Consider the following 20,746-nt stretch of genomic DNA (forward strand, 5'->3'; position numbering starts at 1 on the left):
TCAGGTTCTACCAGAAAAAGAAAAGTGAAGTTTCGATTGATGGCCATACCAGGTGCCTAGAAACAAATTCGCTCCGATTATCAGAGTTAGTGTCACCAATTCGCCAAGCTGATGCAAATACCATGCGGTGTAAGCGATAAACAAGAACATGAAACGCAAAGATCAAGCATTCAAATGCACAAGCTTGTCAGTCCCATTTGGCACCAATCTCGCCAAGCTCGCTTACTGGAATTCTCCCTTCAGCTGTCATATAACAAAATCGCATAAAAGATCTTCCGAGTGTCACACTACAACGTCGAATTCCAGACTACTAAACAGTCCAGTCTCATGGATCAAAGTAGTACTCTTCGGGACCAGCATCACCAGAACCGCACTGAGAGACCCGACGTCCGGCCTTCCTCCTGTCGGACGCGAGAATTTGGGCGAATTTGGACTTTTCGCGGATCTTGGGTCCGTTCCAATAGAAGATGTAGATCGGGGTGATGAAGATGATGGATAGGAAGCCGAGGAGGGTGGAAGGCCATTCGAGGGGGAGTGATTTGCTCATGTATTTGTACACTGTCCTATTAGCACAGCACCTAGATATCTCTCAAAAGCGGTGCTGGTCTTACTTGGAACTGAATACATGGCTGCGATGCCTGCCAGGAAGTCTCGTGCTAGGGCATTGCCGCCGGTTGCTGAGGCGGAGTATGGTCCGTAGGAGGCAATCATGTAGTCGATTGTGGCCATATAGATGGAATACTGCCTCTGCGTTAGACAGGTTCAGCGGTCCTGAAGAGAACCTTACATTCGCTATCGCAATACAGCTGGAGAATATCATCGGCGCTATCCAGTGCACGTGGTGCTTCGGACCTAGACTGGTCCATGCGAAGCCAAAAAGACCAATCGTCAAGAGTGGAGCAACTAATACTATTGTGAGTCTGCCAGGGAAGCAAAAGTGAGAGACCTACCCCATAGCAGCCAGTATAGACGGACTTCGGGCTGGAGCGCGTCAGGGTCTCGTTCAAGCACACGGCAGTGGCGATGGATCCAGGGCAGAAAGGAGAACCAAGCCAGAATGTATCCGACCATGATCCTTTATACAATCAGCAAGCGCTTGCTCCGCGGTTAAACGTCGAGAGAGACTTACGGAATGAAGGCCAACCCAATTGTGATGGTATTGAAATTCCACTGCTTGTAGACAGGTTCGTAGGATTGCAGGAAAGTGAAGATCAAGGCGTCACTGAAGCCACTGAGGAGGGAAAGCCACAGCACAATGGGCTCCCGAACGAACATGACGAAGGGACGAGCCCAGAGGGTCGCAAAGTACTTGATGTCGACCCGTTTGCCTTTGAGTTCATCACCACTGTACACCTCTTCTCCCTGCTTGCGTCTCTTTCTAGCTTCTCTCGTCACGAGAATGCTGCAGCGCGTTTCCGGCACCCAAAAGTGCACCGCTTGGACGAAGCCACCGAGGATGAGTTGGAGCCAGAAGTTCCAATGCCAGCTCAGAAACGTCGTTACGAAGCCTCCGACAATGGGTGCCACGACTGATCCTGCTACCGATGCAAAGACAATGTACGCCACGGCGTACTGTTGCCGATCTGGCTCCCACATATCCGCAACCATACCGAGTGTCACAGAGCCACCGGCAGATGACAGACCACCCAACGCACGACAGACCACGATGGTGCCAAAATTGGGAGCCAGGGCACATGGTATTTGCCATATGTTCACAAAGAACAAACTGAGTTGCATGACGGGCCATCTCCCATACTCTTCACTCCAGGGAGCCCAGAATTCGCTACCGAATCCGTAGGCAATGAGGAAGTCCATTTGACCCACTCTTGCAGCTTGTTTTGCGATGTGAAAGTGCTTAGCAATCGGAGTGATTCCGCTGGCGTAGAAACTGGCATTGAAGTTCATGGAAATCTGAACCATGACGACGACCGTCAAGATTGTCCATTTCTTCCACCACGGATAGGAGAACCCCAGTTTATCATAGCAGTCAGTCTCCTTCAACTCTACCTTGCCATCGGCCCGTCCATCAGCCGCCCCATCGGCTCCCTCTTCCTTCTGCTGTTCCTCTCCATGGCAGGCTCTAGACTGAGACGCAGGCGAATGCGTTGCGGTACCATCGGGAGCCTCTTGCTTCTCCCCATCAGACAAGCCAAGCTCCTGGGAAATGTCGAACTCGGGATGGGAGCCATGGGAGGCAGACATGGTGCATTGACTCTGAATTGAGGATATGGTTCAATAGAGGTTTGCGAGCGGTGCTCATGATGAGTCTTAGCCTCAATCAGAATGGGGACTTTCTCCATTAAATGCGTCCAGCTCTGCCATACGAGAATCGCCTCTCGCGGCCGGCCTAGACTACGATTGTCACCTTCTTGCCTCCGATTGGTTTGACGTCACGCTACCATAGGCCAGGGCAGGCTCTACCAAGCTTCACCAAGCCTTTGGATGTGGAGGAAACATCCGGGGAGGGTAACACAGTCAACTGCCAATCGTTCTCCGCACTCGCCTCCGCGATCAAGAAAAGGATAGGGCGCAATTGTACCCCGGGGAGAATGGAACGTGGGCTCGTCAAACCTAGCAGCCGGCCACCCCGAGCTTGTTATTTGCAGTGTGGCCAGGATGAGCCGGATCTGCATTCCGAGGTTGCTTGAAATGGACCTCCTCAGACAAATGCGAGTGTCTGGGAAAACGGAGATGCTCTCAATTCATTCAAAATCTCAAGAGGAGATCGTGGAGAGGTTACTGTTTCTCCATGCCTCTGATGATGATGGAATTCGTCGTCAAAACATTACATCATTACGCGACTGTTCCACCCTCCCAAGTGTGGCCGGGCTAAAGGACATGATGATGGAGAAGATAAACTTGAAGGAAAGGTAGCGATAATTGAGCTCCAGCGTAAACCACGAATCCAGCGTGTCTCAGGTGGCCATGGTAAACGTCGTCTCTTACGCTCCCTTGGCGACAGCCAGCACAAAGACAATGACGAACGTTTGGTTTTCCGGCCCAAAGACGAAGCAATCTTGACGACGAACTCGGTGCCAGACGAGGGGACCAAATTCTCGGGAGGTGAAGGCAGCGACAGTGAAAGGAATGAGAAGAACTCCATGTCGATCCGAGTGCACCGGGATTTTCAGTGGCAAGAAGAGCATGCTGGCCGATGAGCATGAATAAAATCTTCCTCTGACAGAGGAAGCTAGCTCTTCTCCCCAAGACTTTGCAGCATGCACAACTGATGATGATGTTGCCTCCGCCAGATGAGAAATCCACCTCCTCTACCTTAACATCTAATTCTCTAACGCCGTCAGTATTTGAGTCAAGAATAAGCCATAGACAGAAATTCCCCTTTTCATCGCTGCAGAAATCCTCATCATCATCCTCGGATATGCTTTCCCCTCCACGTTTCAGCTAAGGGACAACTTCGCTCCGCGAGACGGAGGTCAATCCCCTTCGCCCATGACCTGGGCATTCTACGCGGTTCTTGAGCGCTTTCCATTGCGACAAGTTGTGCTGCATTCGCCTGAGAAGGACAGCAGATCAGAGACAGGAGGATTTGTCCTTCAGGATCTGGTGGTCCATTTCGTTTTACGGCGAGAGGCGATTGAGGATAGAAGCGACGCGGAGATGCGCTGAAAAGTGGATGTCGAAGGAGGCGGCTTTTTTATTCCGGAATCGAGACACAAGTCTCAGAGGCTTATGTTGACCGGTATGTTGGTTGGGTTTATAAGGGTTGTCTTCAACTTTTGTCGGAGACTTTGGAGGGAGCTAGTAGTACGGTGAGATGATGGTGGTGGCATGGGGCGGATCAGGATCTATGTCGAGGGAAGGTTGATGAAAGGATGAAGAGACGATCTAGGCGAGGTATGGGCTGGGTGTCCTGACAGTGAGTGGAAGACTAAAACAAGAGTGATAAGAGAAACTGCAGACTTAACTGTGAGAGCCATCTAAGCGATACTCTTCCCATTTCCATCAATGGGCAGATATGACGAACTCTTAGCAGATGAGGTGAAAGCAAATTAGGTATGATACGAGCATCTGCAGGTATAAAAGCGAGCCCCAGGTACATCATCCCTATTTATACTTGTCCTACACAGCTGCAGGCAACTAGACAGACTTCTTCCTCAAGATCGTCGTCTTCATACTTAAAGCTACTGCTCAAGTCATTGATCTTCTATTTTATCCTTTGCCTCTCAGCTTGATCAATCTTTCCTTCGTCTTTACAGTATCCAGAAGCAGAGCCCAAAGCGACTACAACATCACCATGGAGGAGGGAACTCATATCATCGACCCGGAAGGCGAAGTGATCATCATCGTGCATAATCCCAATGCACCTTTCGCGGTCTGGAACGATGAGAGTGCTCAAGTTGAAGAGCCTGTCAATTCCCGTGAGTCACTAAGTACTACCTACTAGTAACATCTTGACTAACAGCTTGCAGAAAAGTTAGACAAAGCCGATGAGCCCATGCTGTCGTCTGATAGCGACTCTGAGGCTTCGAATCACGAGCCAGCCAATGGGTCTGTCGACAAGGTGAACAGTATACCGTCTAAAGCCGACGTCCGCATTCAAGTGTCCGCAAAACACTTGATGCTGGCCTCTCCCGTGTTCAAGAAAGCCCTGACTGGCAAATGGAAGGAAGCTTCAACATTTGTTGGAACCGGATCAGTAGAGATGACCACTGAGAGCTGGGATATTGAGGCAGTCTTGATCCTCCTTCGAATTCTCCATTGCCAGCATCACAAACTGCCAAAGAGGGTGAGCCTCGAGCTCGCTGCTAAGATTGCTATTCTCGCAGACTACTATGAATGCAACGATCTCGTTGGGTTCATCCGTGGTGCGTGGATTACATGTCTGAGAGAAGAACTTCCCAGTACATACTCACGGAACTTGATCTTATGGCTATGGGTCGCTTGGTACTTCAATATCCCCATGAAATTCAAGAAAGCGACTTCAATTGCCATGTCGCAGAGCAAGGATGAGATTAACGCTCTGCAGCTGCCAATTCCAGCACGCATCATTTGTAGGTCTCGACCGAACCTCTGTATAAGGAAGCTCGCTAACCACCCATTTAGACGAGATGAACCGGAAAAGACAACAGACTATATGCAAGATCATTCTTCAACTTCAGCGAGAACGTGAAGCGTTCATGACAGGATCTAAAGGTTGCAGCTTCGAGTGTAGCTCGATCATGCTTGGTTCTCTCACGAAGCAAATGCTTTCAAAGGGCCTCCTCGAGTCAGAGGTCGAATTCTATTACAGGGGTTTCAATGTCACAGACTTGATCAAATCTGTCCAGTCATTCCTTGCTCCAAATTGGAGGGTTTCAATTTACAGCCATCAGCAAGGGTATATCAATCACAATTGCCCTCATAGTTCCTTTTCTCGATTGGGAGGTTCAGGGGATACGGTGGAAGGTCTCAAACTGAAACAATTCCTTGTCAATTGATTTCTGACGATCATTTGTTCATACACTCATAGCTACCATTTCAATTCAAGTCAATACACACACGCACAAGTAAACACATCATGCTAAGTGACGTTGATACAAACAAAAATGCAAAACCAGGGTAGAAAGTGGCCCTGGTTTGCTCAAACCTGCCTCTGTTGCAATGATGAAGCACAAAATGCAATCTCCTGGCGAACATCATCATTGATAAGATACCTCCTCGTCTCAGAAATGATCTTGTTCATCTTTTTCACCTCCCCCAGTCCAATATCCCCCAATGCATTCGAAACATTGAATCGGAAGTATCGGTGTTCCTCAACTAGATCATAATGCTCATAGGCAAATGTCTCCGCTTCAAACTCCGTATCCGTCAGAATACGCTTCCTCAGCTTAAGTTCTTGGATGAATCCCCCGGTAAAGCTCATCTCAGACCGCATGCCAGTACCCAAAGACACCAGACATCCTAGCCGACTCTTCAGGTTTTCTGACCCCCATAGATCCCCAGCATGGAGCCACATTTGTCGAACAGCATTATTGGCACCAAGAGCACCATCGAGGAACACCCGTTTATACCCCCACAGCGGATCATACACCACGAACGGATCAAAGAACGACGGCGCAGCGGATGTCGCCCTTCCAGCCTCCCAGATCTTCAAAACTTTGTACAAGTCATACTCTCCAAACATATCGTAAAAGCTCGTGAAGGTGGTAACATTCCCAGTCATTTTCTTCGTCGTACAGACAAAGACACGGCAGGACGTATCAGGGTCCTGGAGCAGAGCATCCTCATCCAGACCCTGTTCGACCACTACAGTCTTCAAGGCCTGTTCGAGCTTCTTGGTGTTGAAGCGCGCCCTGAAGTTACCCCGTAGAGTGACGGGTATATAATTCTTCCTGGTAAAAGCCTGCCGGGAGAGTCGAACATATGCGTCGATGCACTGGTCCACGTCCATCTTGAGGCGACCCAGCATAATAGCGATTAATCTGTTCGTATGAGGATATGCGACATTGAGCATTGGCTGGGCTGTTTGGCCGGTAACTCACCCGCCTGCGCTTGTCCCACCGATCATATCGAAGACTTCGCATGGTTTTGGCGGACTATTCGGATCGATTGCTTCCATCATATCCTTGAGCACATAAAGGGAGGAGAGACCGCGGATGCCTCCGCCGTCCAGGGACAGAAGATTCAATTTCTTCTCTTCCAGGTCCATTGGTGTAAAGACTATTGATATCGAAATTGACTGTAAGAAATGTTATTCGAATACCTGCAGTCCTGGCCTCTTTATATCTTCTTAAAACCTCTCAAGCGCCGACCTACAACGAGGACTCTTAACCAGTAATTTGCACCAGCAAACATGGATTGTTTATGAAATGCTTGGGAAAAGACTGTACTAAGCCTATCAGGTCTATAGAAGGAAGGCTGGATGCTAATCATGGTCAGAAGTTAAACGCCGGAGATGACGGCGGTTACTGGAGCGCAGAATGTTTCAACTGAGCTGGCGGCTATGTGCCCGGTTCTCAGGCTCTATGCAGGAATCTTGCTATATTTGTCTTCGTCTTGGCCTAACATTGTATTCTCGAGACCATTGCCTATGCTTACGTAGGTGTTGCAACTTGCACATTTGAATGGCGAGATTTATCCAGCGCCTACAGACACACACCATGATCGGCTCCACACTCATTCTTCTACTATAATTCTTCCCAATTTCTCTAGGGCTTTGACTGCTCAGAATCTTAGTTCAGTTTCAGTAGTGATAGCTTTTATCAGATAATGTCGCCAACGGCATCTGGACTGCCAACACAAAAGAGTTCTGTTCCATTTCCTCCCTAACAGCGCTAAATCATCAGGCCTATACAGCTTGTCATTTGCTTCTCGCTTGATAGGTTATACCATCTTGGGTTATGACCTGAATCTGGGGCACGCAACTGGCTTTGCAATACACTCTACATCATTTTCAGCAAGTCTCTTCGCCCTATCTGGTGCTTCAACACTGTTGGTCTTTATGATTATGACGTTGCTGGCGTTTCTATGCTTCAAGTTATCAATACTGAGAATTGAATCAGATGTGGATCCTGCCATACATTAGAGACATGAGCATTATGGAAGAGTATATCCCCCATCAATCACAATATTAGCCCCCGTCATATAGCTCGACGCATCCGAGGCACAAAACACGTACGCCTGTGACCAAATTAGCTCCGCTGTACTTCACATGAGAGGAAAACTCACCCCCTTCAGCTCGTATGTATCCGCAAACCGCTGCGCAGGAACCATACTGTACCACGTCTCCCTCCACTCCTTGGGATGGATATCCAGGATATCCGTCTCGATGAAACCGGGTGAGATGCAATTCACCCTGCAGAAATCCACCCATTCGACAGACAGACATTTGGCCAGCTGCACCACTCCCGCTTTTGAGGCATTATACTACTCCCGTCAGCAATCTCGCAGCGGTTGCATACATGAGAAAAACATACTGCAGCTTGCTTTTGCGGAACATTCACCAGCGTCGCGCTCACAGACGCTGTGAAGATGACGTTGCCGCGACCTTGCGTCTTGAAAGTTTGCGCCGCAGCCTGCGCGGTGTAGAACGCGCCGTCCAGGTTCACCTGCATGATCTCCTTCCATTGCTCGACCGTGTAGTCCTCCGCGGCGACGTTCGAGGTAATCCCCGAGTTGACGACGATGATATCGAGCCGTCCGAAGTCGGAGGCAATCTGCTGGATGGTCCTTTCAATTTCAGCCTTGTTGCTGACGTTCGCTTGGTAAGCTGCGGCCTTGACGTTGTTCGCGGAGGCGATTTCTGCGGCGGTGGCGTCGGCCGTTGTGGATGAGTTGTAGATTAACGCGACCTGATTATGAGCTTTACTCATCATAAGGAGGGATGGATGATTACATACATTGGCGCCTGCTTCGGCCAGAGCACGAGAAACTTCCAATCCGATACCACGAGCGCCGCCTGTCTGATCAGCTTTGTCGCCAATGTATGCATACATTGGCAACTTACCAGTTATAGCGGCCACTTTTCCCGTGAGGTCAAAGGCCTTGAGCACATGCTTGTTCTCCGGTTTTGCGAGGACCATCTTGAATCTGCTTGAATCTGAAGAGATGCTCTTGAACGCACAAGAAGATATCGTCCCCGCGAATACGTCAACCCCGCATCGGAGGCCCTCCGACGACAAATCGAGGAAAGGATCAGCTCTTATCAACAAAGGCTGTAGATGCAGAAGCTAAAGACTTGTGCACAGAGCTCCTCTATCCACAGCAGTCAATATCGCGATCATACTTGGTAGAATTCGCGGCAGACATCAGCCTGGAACTGATGTCTTCACTGATCTCAAAATATGCACGATTTCTTCCAAATTTTGAAGAGATATCATTCCGGACACTCAACCCCACAGGAAGTTCATCTTGTCAAGCTCTCCTCTTGCCCTCTTGTAGACGAGCGCGTTTGGCCCAAACCCCCCCCCCCCCGCCGGAGCGGAGTGTAATGTAGGTGAATCCGGAAGGGAGTACAATAGCACAGTGGTATTATACAGAGAATAAGCTCCTACAAGATTAATACCAGTAATTGATCTACAGTGTCCACGGTCTATAATATCCCTAAACACAAAATAGCATAGCACCACGATCACGAATCACAATCATCCTGAGCCGAGGAACTCGGTCTTGGCATCATCATCATCACCATCTCTGCCCATTTCACTCAACACCATCTCATTTCTCTATCTTCGTGCATCATTGCATCTCATCAATAATCACCAGAAAGCAAACCAGACCAGCCAAAATGTCCCTGTCAACCACCTCCACCCCGCTCAAAGCCACCTCCATCGGCTGGCTCCTCATCTCCGTAGCCCACACTGTACGACCCTTCCCCCTTCCCGTCCCTATCCCCATCTGCATCTGCAGATACTAAATGCTTGAAGATCTCAGCACGGGACTGGCAATCCCTTCCTCAATTCCGCAAACTGCCTAATCTAGCCTACACCTGCGCCAAGGCAGGCTGGTACCAGGGTAGTGCCTTTTTCCTCATGACTGGTTTGTCCTTATCCGTACCACTGGGACGAGAAGGCAAGGGATGCTGACGGGCTGGCAGCAATGATCAACTACAACTGGGCGCAGAATCCAGCGCTGTTGGCGGAGCCTGTCAACAAGGGGATTGCGGCGTTGATGACGGCGATTGTGTGGGTGAGTGCCGGGTGGTATTTCAAGAAGGGAGTCAAGGCGAATGGGGTGGCTGTTGCGGCTATGGGGGCGTTGCAGGCTTGGGCTGCTTTTCAGTAAGCACTTTTCCGTATGATTGGACAGTGGATATATGTATGAATTTAATACAGACTTCGTAAAAATGACAATCTGAAGTATATACAAATAAGGTATCATATACTTGAAAGATGAAAAACCAGACGCCTATCCAACGTGCCAGACACCAATGCAACAAACAAAGACAGACTGACAATCACCTGGCTTCTGCGTACGAATCGTTGGAAGACACGGCTCGGCGCCCCCAGCCACTGAAGAATCCTCCTCCATTATTAACCGGCTCCGTGGCTGATTTAGCGAGACTCGACGAGGACCGGCCAATAAAGGAATTACGCGAATCGCTTCGTGACAGTGATCCTTGCCCTCCGATCATCTTCCTCAACGAGTCCAGCTTCGCCTTGACTTCTTCCAGCTCCTGTTTGGCCACCGCCTCGGCCGTCTTGGCGTTCACCAGCTCCAGCAGCAGCGTCTCCTCCGCTGCAGGTTTGTGGTTCTCCGTCGACAGGACCGACTGGAGCCCAAGGCTGCTCGACCTCTTGTTGAAGGTCGTGCTCTTCTGTGAATTCGACCGGCCCAGCTTGAGTTCCCGGAGCCCGCTGGGCGACCGGCTCTCTCCCGCGTCACTGGTCGGCGAGCCGAACGTCTCTGGTGGCGAGTCGGGTGTCGATGTTTTGATGGTCCGCAGCTCCCGGATGGTTCTCTCCAAGCGTTGACGATCTCGGTAACCATCCTGGATGCGACTGCGAGCCTCGCGCAACTGCTCTCTCAGCGATGAGTTCTCTTGTTCATGTTCGTCAATGCGACGCGTCAGATCGAGACACCGGCCCGCTTCGACCTCGTGCATCTCTTTCCACCGATTGAGATCCTCGCGGAGCTGCTGCTTCGTCTGGGGGATTGAAACGCGCTTCGCGCTGGCCGCCTCCACGAATCTCTCTTCCGCTTTGCTGATCAGCTCCATCGGCGGATCATCCGCCTCCATCTCCTTGATGTATTTCAGCATGGCCTTCGCCAGCTCCTGGTCCACCTCCCGTTCCTCGCGCTCCTGCTGCAGCTCCCGCGTAAGATCTGCATGCTGCCGCTGGAGGTCGCTTAGCGCCATCAGCAGATCCTCTATCTGTGAGTGCAGATCACGGTCTTTGTTGTGCGACATGGCCGACTTGGCCCGTTGCTTGGGTGGTTCTGCTGAGAGCTCCGTCGGCGCTGTACTCGCATCGGAGGTCGATTCTATCGAATTAAGCGTGGAGGTCATGCTCTGTTTGGATGCGGACCGGCGGACACTGGCGCGAGCTGACATACTGCCGTTGTTGGGGTTGAGATTGAAGGACTTCGTCTGAGAGCCGGATCCCGCCCAGAATCGGCCCAGGAATCTCGACGCCGCGGCCTGCATCTGAGGAAAAGTGGTGCCGGTCGGCACCCCTTGCGATTGGTTGTAACTGGCTTCCAAAGCCTGCAGGCTTTCCTTAGTGACCAGCGACGTCAGCGAGACAAAGTCATTGACAAAGTCGTCGGCATGGCAAGCATATCTGCGCATATCAGTCAGGTCATGCATGAATTTCAAAGCTGCTGCAGACTCACGTATCCCACAGACTCCTCGACAGCAAGAACTGCATCACATCTTCAAACTCAGAATAGGCCATGATTTTCTTCTCGTTCCTCTGCATCAGCGACAAGGCGACACGCATCAAGGTCTCGCACGCCCCTTCCAAGAATATGACATCGTAAATTCGAAGAAGCATGGGAAGAGGACAGGATACTGCGAAGAAGGACAGGAACCACTGAGACACATAGATCGGTTCCACATTTAAGGATTCCAGGTGAGCGAACAAAGCGGGACGGTGGCGGGCAAGGAGGTTCTGGAACTGATACACGCGCAAATGGAGACCGGATAGATCAGGCTGGTAGCATGTCCGCAGATCATAGTGATCCATCAACCTGTTACAATCAGCTCTGGTCTCGAGATAGAATAATATTTGGTAGAGTGGAAACCCACCGTACTAGTACGCAGAACGCTTCCGCATCGGTCATGTGCATCAGCAAGGGTCCGACGACAAATCCCAGCCCCTGACAATAACCAATCTTAGTATCGTAGAGACTGAAACACTTCAAAACTTTAGCCAGCATCTGCTGCCCTTCGCCGTGGGGATCACGAAACATTTCCACGTTTGGAAAACTGCGACCAATATCTTTTCCGATCAATCCTTCGTACGGACTTGTTTCGCCGCACAGCCTTTGATATTCAGCTAGCAACGCAGAATCTCGAGCTCCCGCCAAGCTGGGCCATACTACGCCTCGAAGCGGCGGCGGAATACCCCCGCGGATTTTATTGGAGGTCAAAGTCGGTAATCGCTGGGCAGTTTGAGGGTAATCCGCGACCAAGGCAGCCCAGAACTCGAGCTCAGTCATGGGAGGAGGGGGAAGCTGAGAGTATCGCAGAGACGATCGAGGGTCCTCGTTAATCAACCGCTTGATTTGGTGCAGTGACTGCGCTCGCGATGCCCTTGCCTGCAGTCGGTGCTGACTCACAGACTTGGGATTCGTCGCTAGGGCATTGTTCTCCTGCTCCAACCGAGCCAAAAGAAGAGCAGTCGATTCATCAGATCCCTCACCACGGGGCTCTTGCTCTTCCGTTTTATCCAACTCTTCCCAATTGACTGCATCGCCTCGTTCATATTCTTCGCTGCTACGGGACCGAACAGACCGAGCACCCGAGGTGCAATCCGTCGCAAGTTCCGTTTTCACACAGTCGCGGGTCGGCGTTGTTTCCCTTTCCACATTATCTTCACCATATGCCTCCATCTCCCCAGGCAAGGTCGACTCAACTGGCGTCCGAGGAATATCAAGCGTCCGCCAATCGGGTTGCGAATGTTCGGAATTAGACTGCACGTCGGATAGAGGGACCGTCACCATTGAGTCGGTATGGTTCGGATGCGTTGGCTCACTGTTATCGGAAACGCTGTTCGAGGGATGCGCGCGAGACGCGATCGGGTCGGAGCTCTGCATTGTCGATGTGCTGTTTATATTAGGGATTCAGTTGAATGGTCCACCGTAGATTAATCACACGCTCCTCAACAGTTAATGGGTCAAAAAGGCCTCGATTGCAGGTCGCAGCCAGTATCTATGTGAAATTTGAATATCCGAAGAGGATTAACCCAAAACCAAAGAGCGATAAGGAGAAATGATCTGAACGAAGGGCCGATAAACCGCCAATAACGGCAGCATAGCTTTTAGAAACGAGAGCAAAAAGAACGTGGGGAACACTGACTCCGCGAGACCTTAAGCCAACTGAGAGAAAAAAAAAGCAGTACAGCAGGAGTCGAGGGAAGTGGGAGAAGTAGCGGTGGTGATTCAAGCCTCCTCCCTAAGCTAATGACAAGGACACTACTTGAGTCTATGGACTCCTAGTCTAGACGGTGGATCCTCAGGGTGTTAGAATAATGAATTAGACCGGTTTAGTGGACAGCGATGTTTGACTAGCAGCCATGCTAGGACTCAGAGTGGGATATGACAGGATGAATGGATGAAATAGGGGCAGCCCGAGCCCACTTTTGGTGTGTTCGAGAAACGCGAAAACCACGAATCATCCATCTTCCTCGTCAAGGCCTCGCCCACGTCGATCCCTTGTCAATAGTTATTCTTGTTGATTTCAGTCTAAACGCCTTTTCTCGTTTGCTGGTGTCAATATTGACGGAGATGATTTTCTTGGCTCAGTGAGTGGAAGAATCCAAGTATGTCTGTCTGCTGTTGTCCCTGAATTTGGAGTAAGACCGATCTGCAAGGCACGCAGGCACCCTGGCCTATAAGACCAGTCATTTCTCCGCACTCGGGATCTTTGAACCATGGATTGGGTCTGAATGGGTATGAATTACTGCGATAAGGATCAGAATCAGAGCTACCAGAGTTACACACTACTAGAAAATAAGGATTCGGTACCCCGTACTGGTGGTCAATTTGATATCCAGCGGTCGGAATGATCCCCACGACATCGTCCATGCGCTCCGAAAGGCGCACGGTCGAATTGGGAAAGGATACGGTCCTCCTGGTTTTCTGTTTCTGATGATTTTGAGATATTGAGAATTGGGGACTATGATTAATCAGTAAGGCTGCTCAGGCATATCGGTACACTGATAGTGAAATATCGCATCAGAGGGCCTACAAGTACAGAGTGATATGCACGACTTGCTACTTTTGGCTGGTGTCTCAACATGTCAATGTCTCGAGCTTCATCAATATCACTCCTATTTGCTACTTTTAAGATAACCACTACGGCTATTCTGCTGCTGATACTGGCTAAATTGTGGTGTTAGATGTTCCTATCCAACATTAAAATCCTTGATAGAATATGGGTTTGTATACTGGGCACTAGGTTGAATGACAGGCTAAAGTTGAACAAGATGTGAGAGATAGGTAATATATAGATTTCCACTCTTATGATTATAATGAATTCCAGCATGTCAACTGGTCGTCAATCTTCCATCAAGACATTGTGACCGAGATCGGCTATTATATATTGCTGAGAGGCATGCAAGTACACCTTGACAAACATCAGTCTCGGTGTATCCTCCAACTAGATCCTCTTAACATAGACCCAAATTGATATTAGAAGGAAATCTATGACATTGGTGAATGAGTGTATAGCTGGCAGACAAAAGGAACCCCAAAGATTCTGATAGCAAATGATACTACATATTCCATGGTTGTCTAGGGCGACTTGGTCTCTTTTCAGCGAAACAACCTCACAACTGCTCGATATCAACTAGAAGGTTGCCCCAGGTCTAATAATAGATCGAAACCCATGTGACTCTTTATCTGTCTACAAATGGTAGCCTCGTTTGGTAGCCTCGTTTCTTAGTGTTTACTGCTGACTTGGTGTGATTGATTTCCCCTCCCCGCTGCGCTGCTGGAATTGTTTGGGTCGCGCCTTCCTCTTTGGGCCACCTTGTTTGGGAATTTCCATTTTAGGCTGCCTTTGCGCCACTTTCGGCTGGAAAAACAATGTTCCGCCTAACTCGATGCAGTTTCTGGCACCAACCTAAACCACAAGCCGCAGCAGCGCGTCAACAACAGGGAAAAAAGAACATAAGTCGACGAGACGAGCATTGAGAGGGAATTGCATCGCCTTGTCATCATCCCTCGCTCACCCTTTTTTACGAGCATGCGGGAGGTTTAGTCTCTGGCATCTCTTCGTTCCTACTAACCCCTTTGTCACTCGTTGACCCCCAAGATTTGCCTCTTCTTTTCCGCTTCATTTCTCCGCTCGTGCTTTTCCAGTCTTTCATAACATTCCCTCATCATGGATGACTCTATCATGGAGGGCTCCGTCTTTGAGGACGACGGTAGCTCCGACTTCGTCCCTGAGCCAGCGCCGGTATGAATTCTCAAAAATCTGGCAGTTTCTTAATCCAACCAGCTCGTGCTGACACCTGTCGTCTCGTAGAAACCCAAGGCAAAGGCGGCCCCCAAGAAAGCGGCGCCCAAGAAATTGACCCAAACGAAACTCACATCTAAGCCAGCTGCGAAGGCGACCGCGTCAAAAAAGCGACCCAAGCCCGATAGTGAGGATGATCTGTCGGACGACTTGGGAATGTCCGACGACAACTCCTCTCTTTCCCAGACCCCTCCCAAGAAGGTCAAGAAGGCTCCTGCTAGCAAGAAAGGAGGCTCGAAGCCTCTTGCAGACGTGGAGAACGAATCATTTGGAGGAGACGTTGGCGATCAACCTGCACAGTCCACCAATGCGTCAGAGAAGTACCAGAAGGTGAGTCGGTGGTTGATTTTGCACTACACTTTGGTCTTCCACTATGCAGAGGAAGCATGCTAACTGGCACTATCTACCAGCTTACACAACTTGAACACATCATCAAACGTCCGGATACATATATCGGATCCGTCGAACGAACTACTCAATATATGTGGGTTTACGATTCGGAAATGGAGGGGATGAAATACAGGGAGGTCTCTTATGTGCCCGGTCTCTACAAGATCTTTGACGAAATCGTTGTCAACGCTGCTGATAACAAGCAAAATGACGCGAACATGGATGAGATTCGTGTGACCATCAACCGCGAGTCGGGCGAGATCAGTGTTTGGAACAATGGTCGCGGTATTCCTATCGAGATTCATGCAAAAGAAGGGATTTACGTTCCTGAGCTGATCTTCGGCCATCTCCTAACCTCGTCCAACTACGACGACACCCAGCAGAAGGTGACCGGTGGTCGTAACGGTTACGGTGCTAAGCTTTGCAACGTCTTCTCCACCGAATTCACCATCGAAACTCAAGACTCCCGCCAAAAGAAAAAGTACAAGCAGACCTGGACCAACAACATGTCCAAGATGGGCAAGGCCAAGATCACCGATGCCAAGGGCGACGATTACACCAAAGTTACCTTCAAGCCAGACTACGCCAAATTCGGAATGGAGGGCATGGACGATGATTTTGAAGCTCTCGTCAAACGTCGTGTCTACGATTTGGCCGGAACTGCCAAGGTCGCTGTCAAGCTGAATGGTAGCCGCATCCCAGTCCGGAACTTCAAGAAGTACATGGAAATGTACACCAAGGCCATCCGCCGAGAACGGGGCGAAGAGGACACCAACGCCAAGGACGAAATCATCACCTGCAGTCCAGACCCTCACTGGGAAGTCGGGTTTACAGTCTCGGACGGCTCGTTTCACCAGGTGTCTTTTGTTAACTCCATTGCTACTACCTCTGGAGGAACCCACGTTAACTACATTGCGGATCAAATCTGCACCAGGTTGGCTGACCAAGTCAAGAAGAAGAACAAGAACGGAGCGACGCTGAAGCCCGCCCAAATTCGAAACCACATCTTCATTTTTGTGAACGCTCTGATTGTGAACCCGGCCTTCACCTCCCAGACCAAGGAGCAGCTGACAACAAAGTCGAGCCAGTTCGGCAGCAAATGTGTTCTTGAAGAGGACTTCTACAAGAAGATCCTGAAGACCGAAGTCATGAACAATATCCTGCACTTCGCCCAAGCCAAGGCGGATCAGTTGCTGAAGAAAACGGATGGTGGGCGTCGCACCCGCATGAACAACCCGAAATTGGTCGATGCCAACAAGGCTGGTACCAAGGATGGTCACCACTGCACTCTCATCTTGACCGAAGGTGAGTCAGCCAAGGGTCTTGCCATGGCTGGGCGAGCGGTCGTCGGACCCGACCTTTTCGGTGTCTTCCCATTGCGGGGAAAGCTACTCAATGTCCGCGATGCGTCGTTTGAGCAGATTTCGAAGAACCAGGAAATCCAAAATATCAAGAACTTCCTTGGTTTACAACACAAGAAGGAATACACCGATACCCGCGGGCTGCGCTACGGTCATTTGATGATCATGACCGATCAGGATCATGATGGCAGTCATATTAAGGGCTTGCTCATCAACTTTCTTCAGGCTCAATTTCCCAGTCTGCTGAAGATTCCTGAATTCTTGATTGAGTTCATCACTCCTATTGTTAAGGTTTGGAAGGGCGATCCCAAGAACCCTACCAAGCAACGCTCGTTCTTCACCATGCCCGAGTATGAGGCCTGGAGAGAGGAGCACAAGCATGAACGCGGCTGGGAACACAAGTACTACAAGGGTCTGGGTACTAGCACGACTGACGATGCCCAGATCTACTTCCGTGACCTCGACCGCCATCTGAAGGAGTTCCATACCATGCAGGATAACGAGACAGAGCTCATTGAGCTTGCCTTCTCGAAGAAGAAGGCGGACGAGCGTAAGGAATGGCTGCGCCAGTTTAAGCCTGGAACCTATCTGGATCATTCCGTCGAGAAGATCACCTATACCGACTTCATCAACAAGGAGCTCATCCTGTTCAGTATGGCCGACAATATGCGGTCGATTCCCTCTGTTGTCGATGGCTTGAAACCTGGTCAACGTAAGGTCCTGTACACGTGTTTCCGTCGCAACCTTAAGAAGGATATGAAAGTGGTTGAACTGGCGGGGCATGTTTCCGGTATGACCGCGTACCATCATGGCGATGTCTCTCTCCAGCAGACCATCGTCGGTCTCGCACAGACTTTTGTCGGATCAAACAACATCAATTGCCTCGAGCCCAGTGGTAATTTTGGAAGTCGTCTCCAAGGCGGTCAAGATTGTGCTAGTGCTCGTTATATCTATACGCGGCTGTCGCCCTTTGCCCGTCGTATGTTCCACGCTGCGGATGATCCCCTTCTCACTTACAACGAGGATGACGGCAAAAAGATTGAGCCAGAGATCTACGTTCCCGTTGTTCCTCTGATCCTGATCAACGGTGCTGACGGTATCGGCACTGGTTGGAGTTCTTCAATTCCTAACTACAACCCGGAAGACGTCGTGGACAACCTCAAGCGGCTGATGGACGGCGAGCCAGTCAAGCCCATGCAGCCATGGTTCCGGGGATTCACCGGCGAAGTCACTGCTCTTGGAGGTGACCGCTTCAAGTTCAGCGGTATTATCAAGGAGACCGGCGACAAGGAGGTGGAGATTACTGAACTTCCCATCCGCACCTGGACACAGGACTTCAAGGATAAACTTGAGGAGATTATCAAGGCCGAGAAAACGCCATCCTTCATCAAGGACTACAAGGACTACAACACGCACACCAAGGTACACTTCGTTATCCAAATGGACGAGAAGAACATCAAATCCGCCGTGTCGGAAGGATTGGAGGAGAAGTTCAAGCTGTCTAAGACCATCGCAACCACCAATCTGGTCGCTTTTGACCCTGAGGGCCGAATCACCAAGTACGCTTCCGTCGACGATATCTTGAAGGAATTCTACGCAGTTCGTCTTAAGTTTTACGAACGTCGTAAGGTATGTGGCTCTGGCACCCTACGTATTGGAAGGCATGCTAACTTGGAGTCTATCTAGCAATATCAACTCAATGAACTTCAGAAGGAGCTGGACAAGCTCAGCAATCAGGCTCGTTTCGTGCAGATGATCATTGACGGTGACCTTGTTATCTCAAAGAAGAAGAAACCTGTTCTTGTCGCCGAGTTGAAGAAACATGGCTTCAAGGCCTTCCCCAAGGTTATTGACGCTGTGAAGGCAGGCGAGGACGCGCCAGTGGTCGAGGAGGAAGAAGAGGAGTCTGGCAACGACGAGACGGAGATCTTATCGAGCGCTTACGATTATCTCCTTGGCATGCCTCTGTGGTCTCTAACCCACGAGCGCGTGGAGAAACTGCGACGACAGATCGGAGACAAGGAGGTTGAGATGGACGCCTTAATTAAGCTTTCCAAGGAAGATATCTGGAAGCGCGATCTTGATGACTTTATCAACGAATGGCGATTCCAGCTTGAGGATGAAGCTCGCCGCCAGCGCAAGGTCGCAAACATGGGCCGCCGTACATCGGCGAAGCTCATGACTGCCACCGGTCGGGGGAAAGCAACCAAGAAGCGCAAGGCGGCGCTGGACGATGATTCGGACGACGAAGACTTTGCGGCTCCAAAGTCTAAGAAATCAGCGGCTGCAAAGAAGACAGAACCTAAAGGTGGTCTTCTCAGCTACTTGGGCAAGCCATCCGCAAAGTCTGCTCCCGCCCCTGCTCCCTCCGGTGACGGAGGCGATTCCGATGATGATTTCGAGGTAGAAGTGCTACCGAAGAAAAACAGGGGGGCAGCAACCAAGGCAGCTTCCAAGATAAAGGATGAGGATGAGGTCATGGACGACTTGGACGAAGAAATCCTCCCGAAGAAGAGCCGCGGACCCGCCAAAGCGGCACCTAAGCCGAAGGAAGAGGACGATGATGATTCTGAAGACATTGCTCCTAAGAAGGGCCGAGCCGCGGCCAAGGCGAAACCCAAGCCGAAGGACGAGGATGACGACGACCTTGATGACGATGAATTCATGGAGATTGCCAAAGCCGAGGCAGCCAAGTCAGCCAAGTCCCAGCCGAGTCGGACAAGCCGGAAAATCACAAACTATACGGCCCTGGACGACTCCGACAGCGATAACGGCGACGATCTTCTTGGCGATGTGAGCAAGATGGTCAAGGGCATTGGAGGCACTACCGGTGACTCCACGACCGACTCACGCCAGCTCTTCTCCGAGCGATCCAGGCCGAGCAGCAGCTCCTCTGGCTTGAAGGTCAGCAGTTCCAAGCCCTCGAAGCTATCCACCGATTTCGATGCGGATGAGACGGACTACAGCAAATTAATCCCTCAGAACTCCCCGCGCCGATCGCTGCAGGTCAAGCCCAAGGAGATCAAAGTCAATGATGAATTCGACATGGACGATGACGATGACGATGACGATGAGCCTGTGAAGCCAGCTGCCAAGGCTAAGCCCGTTGCAAAGGGTAAGTCGGCGACCACGGCTGCGGCCTCAAAGCCCGCAGCTGCCCCCAAGCCGCGTGGCCGTCCAAAGAAGGATGCGGCGAAGCCGGCTGCTCCTGCGCCTAGTCTCAAGCAGACGACTCTGTCCCCTGCCGCCAAGGCATATGCATCCAAGCAGGCCAAGGCGACAGCCACCAAGAAGAAACAGCTTGTCGACGATTTGTCAGATGACGACATCGATGCCATGGCCAACGACATCCTGGACTCTCCGGCCGGCAAGATGGACGTTTCGGAGGAGGATGAGCCACCAAAGCGGAAGACTGCCGCCCGGCCAGCTCGTCGGACTGCGGCAGCCAAGAAGACGTACGTGATTGAGGATGACAGCGAGGACGACGATGGAGGAGATTCGGGCGATGACTTTGATGATGAGGACAGTGACTAGAGGGAGAGAATGTCCATAGGCGTTGATCGTCTGGATACCCGCTCTTCGTTCTCTTTTTTATTTCTTTTTTTCATGCAATTCTTCTTCTACTTGGATTCTATGGTTACATCTCGTTGGTGTTGTCTTGTCTATGGGTTCTTTCATTTAGATCAGCTCCATACATATTGAGTTACTATCATGCCTGGGACATAATATGACTCGCGTTACCATGCAAATACCTCTGAACGCTCAAAGCACTTTGATTTCGATCCACCATTCTCTGAAAGTGGAAACAGTGGCAGTAAGGCCCGATCCAGCTCGAGCCCTGTAGACCCAGACTTTCTTGGAATCATCATGA

General features: G+C 50.5%; 7 protein-coding genes across 7 annotated transcripts; 3 read left to right on the forward strand and 4 right to left on the reverse strand.

Moving 5' to 3' along the window:
* Nucleotides 1-325: 325 nt before the first annotated feature.
* On the reverse strand, nucleotides 326-2,202 carry Aud_003997 (putative MFS multidrug transporter; the record flags this gene model as incomplete). Its single annotated transcript, XM_043288943.1, has 5 exons — nucleotides 326-558; nucleotides 612-741; nucleotides 788-903; nucleotides 951-1,075; nucleotides 1,130-2,202. The coding sequence occupies 5 exons, from the start codon at nucleotides 2,200-2,202 to the stop codon at nucleotides 326-328; spliced, it is 1,677 nt and encodes a 558-aa protein (XP_043144878.1).
* Nucleotides 2,203-4,255: 2,053 nt separating this feature from the next.
* Nucleotides 4,256-5,438, forward strand: Aud_003998 (uncharacterized protein; the record flags this gene model as incomplete). Its single annotated transcript, XM_043288944.1, has 3 exons — nucleotides 4,256-4,379; nucleotides 4,431-5,012; nucleotides 5,065-5,438. 3 exons carry the CDS (start codon nucleotides 4,256-4,258, stop codon nucleotides 5,436-5,438), a joined length of 1,080 nt encoding a protein of 359 aa, XP_043144879.1.
* A 143-nt stretch (nucleotides 5,439-5,581) lies between these two features.
* Nucleotides 5,582-6,649, reverse strand: Aud_003999 (uncharacterized protein; the record flags this gene model as incomplete). Its single annotated transcript, XM_043288945.1, has 2 exons — nucleotides 5,582-6,422; nucleotides 6,483-6,649. The coding sequence occupies 2 exons, from the start codon at nucleotides 6,647-6,649 to the stop codon at nucleotides 5,582-5,584; spliced, it is 1,008 nt and encodes a 335-aa protein (XP_043144880.1).
* Nucleotides 6,650-7,536: 887 nt separating this feature from the next.
* Nucleotides 7,537-8,522, reverse strand: Aud_004000 (SDR family oxidoreductase; the record flags this gene model as incomplete). Its single annotated transcript, XM_043288946.1, has 5 exons — nucleotides 7,537-7,620; nucleotides 7,669-7,866; nucleotides 7,917-8,291; nucleotides 8,340-8,398; nucleotides 8,447-8,522. 5 exons carry the CDS (start codon nucleotides 8,520-8,522, stop codon nucleotides 7,537-7,539), a joined length of 792 nt encoding a protein of 263 aa, XP_043144881.1.
* Nucleotides 8,523-9,226: 704 nt separating this feature from the next.
* Aud_004001 (uncharacterized protein) lies at nucleotides 9,227-9,723 on the forward strand (the record flags this gene model as incomplete). Its single annotated transcript, XM_043288947.1, has 3 exons — nucleotides 9,227-9,301; nucleotides 9,366-9,477; nucleotides 9,536-9,723. The coding sequence occupies 3 exons, from the start codon at nucleotides 9,227-9,229 to the stop codon at nucleotides 9,721-9,723; spliced, it is 375 nt and encodes a 124-aa protein (XP_043144882.1).
* Nucleotides 9,724-9,895: 172 nt separating this feature from the next.
* Aud_004002 (putative GTPase activating protein (Evi5)) lies at nucleotides 9,896-12,699 on the reverse strand (the record flags this gene model as incomplete). Its single annotated transcript, XM_043288948.1, has 3 exons — nucleotides 9,896-11,222; nucleotides 11,275-11,631; nucleotides 11,690-12,699. The coding sequence occupies 3 exons, from the start codon at nucleotides 12,697-12,699 to the stop codon at nucleotides 9,896-9,898; spliced, it is 2,694 nt and encodes an 897-aa protein (XP_043144883.1).
* A 2,290-nt stretch (nucleotides 12,700-14,989) lies between these two features.
* On the forward strand, nucleotides 14,990-20,409 carry Aud_004003 (DNA topoisomerase 2; the record flags this gene model as incomplete). The annotated part of the gene is made up of 4 exons (XM_043288949.1): nucleotides 14,990-15,064; nucleotides 15,134-15,454; nucleotides 15,535-18,504; nucleotides 18,562-20,409. The coding sequence occupies 4 exons, from the start codon at nucleotides 14,990-14,992 to the stop codon at nucleotides 20,407-20,409; spliced, it is 5,214 nt and encodes a 1,737-aa protein (XP_043144884.1).
* Between the last annotated feature and the right edge of the window lie 337 nt (nucleotides 20,410-20,746).

This window comes from Aspergillus udagawae (assembly GCF_001078395.1).
Source record: "Aspergillus udagawae IFM 46973 DNA, scaffold_3, whole genome shotgun sequence".
In the NCBI taxonomy this organism is placed as follows: Eukaryota; Fungi; Ascomycota; class Eurotiomycetes; order Eurotiales; family Aspergillaceae; genus Aspergillus; species Aspergillus udagawae.